Below are 10,727 nucleotides of genomic sequence, written 5' to 3'. Positions count from 1 at the left end.
TTGACATTGACTTTGAGCTCGACAGATGACGCATTGGTCAATTGTTCGCGAGATCGCAAAAACACACAAGTTTCTTTCGGTTTAGAATTTGTTATTTATTATCAGTGATCGCTATCATCGCAGGTGTTTCTCGATAGTACACTCAGTGAACAGCAGTACAGTGAAGATGAGTTTCTTTGGGAAGTTATTTTCGGGGAAAAAAGGCGAACCAGCGCCGACCCCGAGCGAAGCGATACAGAAGCTGCGGGACATAGAAAATATGCTCACAAAGAAGCAAGAGTTCCTAGAGAAGAAAATCGAGGTCGAAATTGATACAGCCAGAAAAAATGGTACCAAAAACAAACGAGGTATGTCCAAGCGTTGGTGGACTGTCAGCGTGGTAGGCCCGTTAAAGCATGAGTCATAATCGTGTCGTTTTGTCCACAGCGGCCATCCAAGCACTCAAGAGGAAGAAGCGATATGAGAAACAGCTACAGCAAATTGATGGTACACTTTCGACAATTGAAATGCAGCGAGAAGCGTTGGAAAATGCGAATACAAACGCAGAAGTACTGAAAACGATGAAAAAAGCATCCGATGCGCTTAAAGTTACCCATAAGGATATGTAAGTTTTTGGCTTTCCTCTGTGTGACTGTGGTGACTATTACGGCAGCCCATGAATTATGATGTACCTTGATACTTTCAGGAATATTGATGATGTACACGATCTAATGGACGACATTGCTGAACAGAACGACATTGCAAACGAAATATCCAATGCCGTATCTACTGCCGTTGGCTTTGGTCAGGATATCGATGAAGATGAGCTGGAGAAGGAGCTCGAAGAACTCGAGCAAGAGGAGCTTGACAAGGAACTGCTTGGAGTGCAGCCCGAAACCGACGAGCTACCAGAAGTTCCCTCCACTGATTTGCCAGCCAAGGCCAAGGAGAAGGAGAAAAAGAAAGGTAGCTTACAACTGTGATTGTTTAGTGCATTTGTGTTCCCGCTTCGTTGGCTTCACTACCGCGTCGTTTGCTATATACATTAACTTCCTGTATTTGATACACACAGTCGTCAGAGTCGTTGCGGAATCAAATGTTAATCAAATCGTTGATGGGCTTTTCGTTTCTTCCATTCTGAAATTTGTCTACGTCTATTTGCAGGAAGAACCCACTCAAATCTGGTTATGCTTTGATTATTAATTAGGTATATTATATTCTTTTTAGCCGCTGTTGCCGAAGAAGACGATCCAGACATGAAGGAGTTGATGTCGTGGGCAAACTAATTCTGACTGGATCAGGAGCATTGATACACAACCAGAGCATGGTACTGCAAACAATGTATTCTTTGCAGTCAACTTATGTTAGTGATTAACCGTTGTCAAATAATCCACTTACTTTCATTTACTGGCGTTCGATGCTGTAGGATTAAAACCGGGTTCATTATTTCGCGCTAATAATTGAAGGAAATGTCGCGAAAACCCGTTTCCCAGCGGAAACAGTTACAAGGTGTTTTGATATTTATGAGTTAACGCTTCGAGACGCGTTCCAAATGATTTGCTTTAGTTGCTGCTTGTGTTTTGTATAAACTGCAATCATTGAAAGTGCATAGTCCAGCAAAAAGTGTCGTTGCATCAGAGGAAAAGAGTACCAGAATGCTCGTAAGGATAAAATTGGATGAAAAAATGTGCCGCTATGCGTTTGTTAGACGTTGGATGAATAATCTAGCGACAAACTTCAGCAAATAAACTACGATAAACAATGTGCAATTCACGTCCTGAATATTAAGACCATTAGGAAGGAAATGAAGCTTTATGAATGAACGATAGACCAATCCAACCATTAAAGCGGAAAGACTGTGACCCATATCTTTATGAGACGATACTTTCCTTAACCTTGAGTATTAATACGAAAAAGACGAGAAAGCATTATATGCAACGTGCTTGAAAAGCTTTTGGTTGTATGGATCATGTTGGTAATGTTGAAACTTTCGATTCCATTCATTACGTCACGTGCGCAATGTATGGGACATCGGTGCGTATCGAAAGTGGGGTAGCTCATGACTTTACCCGATTGAACCCGCCGAGCATATCAATTAGATTTGTTTTATAATCTACATTTGCCGTCCACCGGGATAGTATTGACTATTGTCATCATGTGGAGCTCATTTCATCAGTCGAATTGAAGGCGATAAGTTGTATCGTTGTAACACTTTATCATAGGTGCTCTCAACATGAAATCAGTAAGTTGTGTATGGAATTCATAAAACAAAAGCTTAAAGAGATGTGCTTAATCTTTGTTCTACAGCTCGTAGGCTGGATTGTACTGTTGGCCGTGGTACAACAAGTGTGTAGTTTCTACAATCCGTTTGATTACAATTTGAATCTTCAAAAATTTGAATATTTCAAATATCCTCCTCATGGCAAAAGACTTCCGCACCGAGACGCATCTGTAGCACAAAAAGCGATTGCCGTTGTGACTTATTTTCACAATTTGCTTGCGGGACATCCAGTGCAGGAGAAACGATATTACATTCCGTTTGATCCCGATCGTGCGTTAAAGCTTCGGGCAGCTTATCAGCGGCAGTTTGGATATCGTGGAGAAAATTTGATAGCCCTGATAGGTAACGGCTATTCGCCGCAGGCTTTACGATACTACGGTGCGATTGGGAAGAATTTTGGGAAATATTGAACATAAATGTAGTGTTAAAAGATAAAAAATAAAATAATTTATTGTACATTATTCTTGCGAAGAGATGTTCAACGGTGTTCGCAGTTTGTGTGATCCGAAGTCTGTCCTACTGGTTCGAAAACTAGCTGTTATACGTTATTTTGTTATTCTGGAATGGAATGGGAAAACAATATCACCGAAGCCATCAGTTTGGTATATTTGTAATGAATAAATTTGTGCTTAGTGAATTGACAGAGTTATTAAGTGTTGTAAAATCGTTTGTAAAAACGAAACGAAAAAAATTCGAAGAAAACATTCGAATATGCCAAGGAGCTTCAAATGTCAAACCATGTGTCAAATCTTCCGCTTGGCATTTCTATTGTTTACAACAAGCAGCAAAAGACCGCACTTTGCAAACGAAATTAAACAAGATCTGGTTGAGAATCAAACCCAGGCGAAAGGTAAGAAGGGTACAATTAATGTGATTAATCTGTGTAGAAAAAGAATTTGTTATCGACGGGGTCATATTCCAACCGGTTCAAACCCAATCGTTTTAATTGAACTTAAACTTGTTCCGCCCCATGTTGATTCGTTCTTCTAGAAGTCACGGAAAGCTATTGTGAAGAAACACTTGTAGCATACTTTTCACATAAAACTGGAGTGTTTATGTAGTGTTTCTGCTAGTGAATCATTTGACTATTTGACTGACAGCTTTCCCTATTCATAGATTCACAATGTCCCGCAAAGAAGCGCTTTCTCAATTCATTAACCAAATCCATGGCCGGCCCGTTGTCGTCAAACTGAACAGTGGAGTCGATTACAGAGGTAAATGCACGAACGTGATACGTAACTCATATGCCAACATGTTTATGCCAATATGTCAATATGTTTTTTTCTGGACTAAGGTGTACTTGCCTGCCTGGACGGATATATGAACATTGCGCTAGACCAAACCGAAGAGTACGTAAATGGACAGCTGAAGAACAAATATGGGGATGCCTTTATCCGTGGAAACAATGTGCTGTACATTTCGACGCAAAAGAGACGAGTGTAAGGGGGGTCAGCTATCGTAAACAATAAAAAAGGTGGATCTGTGTAAAAAGAATTTTTCTGCTTTCTTTATTTGGTAACAAATTACTTTTATGTATCAACACAACATTTCCTATTTCTCATGTTCAGCTCCTCCTAAGCTCGCTTAGTTGTATTAAGTTAAAGAAGGCTTGACCATTAAAGAAGTCGAATATCAGTAATCCGACCGCTAGACTGTGAAGGCAGGATGTGTGAAACAGTCGCGGACTAATGCGATGCCACCTTCAAAAAATGGTATGATAATGCGCCGACGTGTCGTTCCATTGCTTTCAGAACGCAAATGAATTTAATGAAAACCCAAGGGGCTCAATGAATACCGTCCAAAGGAGAGAAGCTCTTGTATTGGTACAGCTCCGGTCCTCCATAGCCGTAGAGTAGTTTCCCTTTTCCGTTTTCATCGTAGTAAGGATACCTGTACTTTGGCCTGTGAAACGAAATCCATTAATACGTGTTAAAAGTATACTACATTTATTATTCCTTGAATAAATTGTTACCTTTCAAAATATTGGAAATTTGGAGCTTTAGGTTGCAGCGTTGATCCCGCGATAGGGAGAAGCGTTGCTAGCACAAAAGCCAAAATCTGTAAATATGGTTTACTGTTAAAAGTGAGTTTGTTAAACCCTTTCGACCCATCATTAAGTACTAATTTGTAACGTAACGTATAACGTATAGTAAAATCACCTAAACAGCGATATCGTTAGTGTCCGGGATCATCTTTACATCATTCGCAAGATCTTCAACATCACGGAAAAAACATTTAATTTATCCTAAAGGTCGCAATACGCAAATACGGTAAGCTCCAACACACATACACACTCATCAAAACACAAATAGTGACGCGAGTAGGTTATGCTACCGCCCTCGAACACCTTTCCACGTGGTTATGCAACAGTGATGTTCGTTGTTTGGTGGGGTCGTTCAAGGAAATCTGCAAACGTGCAGCTCGGCAGGTAAATCATTCGATCATTTGATCGCGCCTAAACGCAGATCGTTCGCGCGTTTCAAATTCAACAGCGCTTTTCGACCGGGATTGTTGTTGTTGTTTAACGCACTGTCCCCGTTCTGGAATATTCGGCCACTTTCTACAACCTGCTTCAACCCGGCCTGGTCGCGCACAAGGGCGTAACACTTTCCCGGGACCCAGTTCAAACTACGAACATGCCATGAGACGATATACTGTATGGTTCGTTAATTTCTCCAGCATTTTTTTCCCGCTACGTACCGTGAAACACAATGCAACACACTTATGCATTTTGGTGGTGGCTGTTTTTTTTGGCACTGCTGTTGAATGAACGTGTGTTTGTGTGTGTATTCGTTTTGTTTTTTGCGCGGAACAATGTTCGATTCCCGGGGCGCAAAACAGTTATTTAACCGGGGTACCGTAGCTCCTTTTGTGGCACTGTAGCACTTTTGCTGCAGAAGCTGAAAGATACAAGCTCAGCATCAGTTAAACGAGCGGTTCGCTGGTGATGATGGGATCGGATCGTTTTAGGCAGCAACCCAACGTGTTTTTATGGTGCAACCTTCACACTTACTCTCACTCGCACACACGCTAGCAGCGAGGTAGGTCACCAGTTTCTGTACGCAATTGTACACTTAAGCGTCTCTGTCCGACCGCGTTCACAACAAAACCTCCGGCGCGTAAGACTTCCCACCATAAACTGAGATTGGGAATGATCGTCTTACCGTGTACGGTCGGTTAGCGCAGGTCGTCGTTCGGCCGGGGGTGGTCGCATTTCACGGATACAATGGCAGAAACGATGTGCCGTGGGGAGGGAGGACAATCTAGCAGTGGCCTCGTGTCGGGTGCGCGGTACTTTCGGTTTTTACCACCTTTGGCGATCTTGGAAGGAGTGGGAAAACGAAACGAGCTGTTCGTGTTTCCCGATCGTCACGAATGGACCGTTAAATCGATCCACCAAAGACATCTTTATTTTATTATTTTATGATAATTATTGGTTGTAAAAAGGTTAAATATCATCGAACTAAAAACTTACATAAACTACATGAAAAATGGATTATAGTTCAGTAAAAGTGTTAACGTGTTTTAATGTTACAGTAAATACATTTAGTTTAACATAATTTAGTTTTCAAAAAAAATCTACTAAACGAGTTGCACTGTTGGTGATTTAATGTACATGAGAAATAAATCGTAATTAAAAGTAAAATTCCTTTCGATAAACAAAACACAACCTCTAAAACGTATAGCGGAAGCGAAGTTGTGATGGTGACGATCAACAACATCGGTTGAATGTTTCCCTCCAGCCCAACCGAAAGGGGTGCAAGGGGTGGAAAGTGAAAGTAGGAATTGATGTTAGTGCGTACGACGGCACGAAGATCGAACCGACCGACAACCAGGCGTGTACACCTTTCCGTAGTCTGTGTGTTTTGCGGTTCCTCTTCGGCTTGTTATCACAACACCAGCACCACGCTACAACAGTTTCGAGAGTGTAAGTTACAGCTTTACCTTCGGTCGGATTCTTGTAATGAATGGACCAAAAGTGCAATTGCAGTTTTTTTGTACGACGATCTTACCAACAGCGCACACCCAGTGACACAGTGCGTATAGTTTGGCTTGGTATTGGTTATAAAACAAGCGTGCGATCACGAGCGACCGCAACGAAAGAGCTGGTCGTGCGTATAAGCGACGAACCTTCGTGTTTCTCCGAGGAAACCGTTGGCAGGAATGATCGGACATTCTTTCGGTGAAGCGGTGATCTTGATGATACAAGTGACCAAAAAACGTGACGCAGATTATGTACGCACGTGTTTAAAGCTGCCGGTTCATCTGTGTATGATTGGTTTTTTATTAAGATGGTTGAGACCATTCGTTTTGGAGGCTGATCTCATAGCATTAAGTGAAGGTTAGCATTATAAAAGGATGTTTTTGGATAGACGAACGTTATTCACGCGGAATTAAATTTAACTATTCTCTAGTTGAAGGACACCAAAGGTTTAAGGTAGAGAGTTTTAAGACATATTTGTAAGGACGCATTATTGCGAAGGAAATCTGTCAAGTATATTAAAACAATCTTCGATGAAGTATACCCGACGAAATTTAAAAGACTGCTCTTTAAAATGCTTTTTTTCAAATATTAATAGTGACCTCCTGGTCATTAAAAATGGTACAATTTTTGCGTAATTGCAACCAAAAATGATACGAACCCTGAACTACTTCCATTCATTAGAGACATCAAACACTAAACAACAGACCATGTAATGTGCGAACTGTGGGTTAGTTTACGGAAGTGTGAAGCATCTTCCCTAATGGGATCCGTCGGTTTGTGTGCTGGTGACACAGATCACATGCGTGATCGTTCGTAGGTCGCGACCATCGCTGGACGCGATTCGAAATGAAATTGCATCATCATTGAGGGCGATTGGAAGGGGTGTTGGATGTGATTAAATTTCACAGTTTTGTCCTAAGCGCTGTGATGTTTATAAGATTCGTAGCTGGTGTATTCAAGATTGGGTTTCGAAGATCAGTCTCGATGTGCGTAAGATATTCGTACGACTGTGTAACACTACCAAACGGTTAAGAAACTTATCTCCGCATAGATCTCATCGGCAATTCCGCAGGTGGTAGAAAAATTGGGTCAAATGCTCAATTGCGATCGCGTTCCACCTTGCTGGGTGTGGGTCACCTAGTGCCTAAACCGAAAGCCTTCGATAGAGTGTCCAGCAAACAGATTTGGGTTGTACGTGTTTTTTTTCCTCTCTTCATGCTGCTTGGTTATTGGCTCTTCATCATCTTTCTTGGTGCTTGGAACGGTTGGAACCCATCGTTTGACTTGCCGTCGTCTGTTACCGTGCGGTAGGTGATTTAATCGTCTGCCCCATAATCAACCGAACCGTAGCGTAGTGCAGTTCGTTCATTTCACCCATTCCGCTGTGTTCCGCGTGCGCATTCAACTGTTGCTGTGCTGTTTCGGGAAGCAGACGGAAAGATTTTGAGGAAAACTTCGCTGTGAATTTCCTCGTACCTTTGTTTGCATTGATCGTGCCAGGAACACGATCGTTGGTGGTGCTTTTGTTAATGTATGTACTGCTGAGGTTACCAATCTACCGACCGGTTTCGTTGGCAACGCGAGCCCATATGTGCAAGTTGCATTACGGTCCGAGAACAAACCACGGAGGGAGTTGGAGTTAGAGTCTTGTTTGGTGGGTTTTCCACCATAGCACTACGGATCGGGGCGTCGAGCGCACTAAGACTGGGTGGGAGCACTGAACTAAGGCTTCGGAGGTAAACGACTGGCAAAGGAACGTTTAAGGTGGCAGTACGAGCCGTATGTTCTGTGTGTGTGGTTAATATATTGGAGAGTTCGTGTTTCGTTGTCGCTAGCTAAATTGTTGCGGTGAAACCATGACCAAATTGGCCGTTGCTGTAAGTGTAGCATGTAGTTTGGGGCTATCGGTAGCGTGTGCTTACGGTGTATGTTTGATTCATTGCACAGATATGCTTAGCCATTCTAGTGGCTTCGGTGGAACATCGCGTTGAAGCAACCGTGGTAAGGTTGTTAACGGATTTCATCCAAAACAATGTCGCTGGCATACCGCTCATTCACAAGACGGAGGAGTATGACTTCGATCCGGAGATAAGCAAAAAACGAAGAGAGCTATACTATGAGGTAGGTATTGACTAGATAAGATAGAGTGTTTTGTGACGTATGCAGCTAACCATAGTCCCGAGTGGCTTATGCATCGAGTGAACGATCATTGGCAACATGTTGCCTTTTTGTATGTTGCGCAACAGTTTAAGCAACTCCTCGCTACATCAAGTACCAGTTCGAGATAATGATTGAAGATCAGACTAGTAACCACTGCTCATGACAGCTTCTACTCATTAAGCATGCAAATTGTGTTGGTACAATGTGATTAAACGTGTCGTGCTTAAGAGCTCCACTTTACAGCTTCAATAACGGAAAACCTGTTGCGTACAACAGACAACTACAATAGTTTCTTCTGCTTCATATTAAACAAACTTTGCCTTGTACTTTTCAGCTCCATGGATACCGTGGCGAAAAGATAATCGAACGAATAGGTCTCGGTATTGATGGCAAACACCACGAACGGCTTGCATTCCAGCGGCAACGCGACGAGGGACATCTGCAGGGTCTCAACTATCTGCAGCCTTAGAAGGAAGGCCATATTTTGGGGGTAAAGAAAATAATGAATCAATCTTTAGTGAAGGCTACATGTGAAACTCGCGACCAGTGGGAAGCACTTGGTGCCTTTTGTGCTTTGCCCGGCCCGGTACGTTGCGGTAGTTTGGTCGTTTTTGCAAGCACAACACGACAGTTTTTGTGGACGAAAATCAACAAGGCCGCCAAAGATTGTAGCTCATAAAAGGGATGTGCCGAACAGTCTGTTCGTGTAAGTAGGAAGTGTAAAATGCCTAAGTAAAAAGAGAGGATAATTTTCTGTTTAAAGAACGAATTTATACGATTTGAAGTAATGTATTTTCAGCACACGTGCAAAGCACCATGTGACAGTTGATGATAATAAATAAAACTAAACGCTATTTTTTGGAAGTATAATTTAACAGAATAAACAAAAATCTGTGTAAGGACAATTAATTGGTCCTAGTGACATTAATGACAAAAGCTTTGCTTGGCGGGATAGGAGCAAACAATACTCTGTCTTTCTCTCCCGTAATAGTACTGTAGCAGTTAATCGGAATTCAAGTGAAGCATTAAGTTAATTTTAAATTTATCAACCCAAGAGTTTGCTCGGGAAGCGGGCCCCCTCCCCCTTAACCACCCACCGTACCAGCCGCGTTGTTCCTGTATCCGTTCCATCGCCGTATGCCGAGGTGAAAAAGCCAACCATAGCCAAACAGAGTGGAGAGCTAAAACAAATTTTAATTAAATTCTACCTTATCGTCTTTCAGCGCAATCCCCCCGCACGGACGGTGTTTTACGTTTCCTCATCTGAGCTGAGCTGCGGATCGTTAGTGTCACCGGAAAGCGGCCACCAAATCAAACAGATTGGAGAAAGTTTAAAAAAATGACCTACAGCTCAACACACCCGCTACGGACCCGCTGTTCTACGCGGCTGTTCTACGTGAAACATTTAGGTTTCACGAAGCTAGCAGCAGGAAGGGTTTCTGTTTTGCCCGGCAAGCGTTCTAACGTAGCCTTACAGCTCGATAAACGAAGGAGAAAGTTGACAAAGTGACCCCACGTGGTAGCATAATGTGGTGCTACGCGAAAGAAACCGCGACAACGTTGGGTCCGGGCAATCGTGGAAACGATAATTTCGGAAGCTAATTTCGTGCTCAAGCTAAATAAATTGCACACCAATCATCTGCACCTCTGGTGGAGGGAGCAACAGTCACAAACCTGCAACGGTTGTGGAGGATACGCAACGCCAAGGATCAAAGGACCTCCGGCTAAGGGGAGTTGTGTTTTTTATTTGGTGGTTGTAAAAACATTGGCAGCAGTTTTATTTTATAGAATAATTAATTTTATTTTCTGTTTGCTTTTCCCGTTAAACCGAGATTCAACTATATTGAGCGCAAACGTCAAGGAATGAGCTGAAAACCGTACGTAGTGAAAGTATTCCGCAGTGCTGGGTTGGGAACGAATGGTGCACCGGGATCAATATACGAAATATTGCAGAAGTTTTGCATTATATGCTGCGCGATTGTAGTGTATATTGATTGACACGATACCGTGTGGGAAAATCAATTCGGAATTAAAATCAAAATTTGATTATTTCGATAATGTCTGATTGATTACAATAATATCTGATTGATTGTGTTTCGAATAGAGAGAACTTAAAAATGTATTTTGTGACTAATTTACTTTGGATGAAAATTTTTTACCAAACAAAAGTATGTGATAATTGTTTTGCCATTTACTTGTAAATGAAAATTCCTATTAGGACTGTCTACTCATTACGTAACGCAAACTAAACGTAACACTGGGATAGTACACAGTGGGCAGCTACCGGGCGAAAACTATCAAAGAGTAAAAATTGTATGTAAA

At 42.1% G+C, this 10,727-nt stretch overlaps 4 protein-coding genes across 6 annotated transcripts; 3 read left to right on the top strand and 1 right to left on the bottom strand.

Moving 5' to 3' along the window:
- The first annotated feature begins 45 nt into the window (after window positions 1–45).
- On the top strand, window positions 46–2,372 carry LOC128301448 (charged multivesicular body protein 4b). 2 transcript variants are annotated; one of them, XM_053037937.1, is made up of 4 exons: window positions 46–347; window positions 427–604; window positions 686–945; window positions 1,207–2,372. In XM_053037937.1, the coding sequence occupies exons 1-4, from the start codon at window positions 167–169 to the stop codon at window positions 1,263–1,265; spliced, it is 678 nt and encodes a 225-aa protein (XP_052893897.1). In that variant the 5' UTR covers window positions 46–166; the 3' UTR covers window positions 1,266–2,372. The 2 variants fall into 2 exon arrangements, with proteins under 2 accessions (XP_052893897.1, XP_052893898.1); XM_053037938.1 differs by lacking the exon at window positions 1,207–2,372 and having other exon boundaries at window positions 686–962.
- Window positions 2,373–3,020: 648 nt separating this feature from the next.
- On the top strand, window positions 3,021–3,732 carry LOC128304592 (U6 snRNA-associated Sm-like protein LSm6). Of its 2 annotated transcripts, none has more exons than XM_053041794.1 (3): window positions 3,021–3,110; window positions 3,377–3,474; window positions 3,555–3,732. In XM_053041794.1, the coding sequence occupies exons 2-3, from the start codon at window positions 3,384–3,386 to the stop codon at window positions 3,701–3,703; spliced, it is 240 nt and encodes a 79-aa protein (XP_052897754.1). In that variant the 5' UTR covers window positions 3,021–3,110; window positions 3,377–3,383; the 3' UTR covers window positions 3,704–3,732. The 2 variants fall into 2 exon arrangements, with proteins under 2 accessions (XP_052897754.1, XP_052897755.1); XM_053041795.1 differs by having other exon boundaries at window positions 3,065–3,110; window positions 3,361–3,474.
- Window positions 3,733–3,781: 49 nt separating this feature from the next.
- LOC128304562 (uncharacterized) lies at window positions 3,782–4,990 on the bottom strand. Its single transcript, XM_053041760.1, has 3 exons — window positions 4,961–4,990; window positions 4,233–4,318; window positions 3,782–4,162 (listed from the first exon to the last, which is right to left on the bottom strand). Exons 1-3 carry the CDS (start codon window positions 4,988–4,990, stop codon window positions 4,045–4,047), a joined length of 234 nt encoding a protein of 77 aa, XP_052897720.1. The 3' UTR covers window positions 3,782–4,044.
- Window positions 4,991–8,101: 3,111 nt separating this feature from the next.
- On the top strand, window positions 8,102–8,874 carry LOC128304852 (uncharacterized). Its single transcript, XM_053042092.1, has 3 exons — window positions 8,102–8,122; window positions 8,193–8,366; window positions 8,740–8,874. Exons 1-3 carry the CDS (start codon window positions 8,102–8,104, stop codon window positions 8,872–8,874), a joined length of 330 nt encoding a protein of 109 aa, XP_052898052.1.
- The last annotated feature ends 1,853 nt before the right edge of the window (window positions 8,875–10,727 follow it).

The sequence above is a fragment of the Anopheles moucheti genome, chromosome 3 (genome assembly GCF_943734755.1).
Source record: "Anopheles moucheti chromosome 3, idAnoMoucSN_F20_07, whole genome shotgun sequence".
NCBI lineage: Eukaryota > Metazoa > Arthropoda > Insecta > Diptera > Culicidae > Anopheles > Anopheles moucheti.
This window is presented reverse-complemented; position numbering and strand designations above follow the sequence as displayed.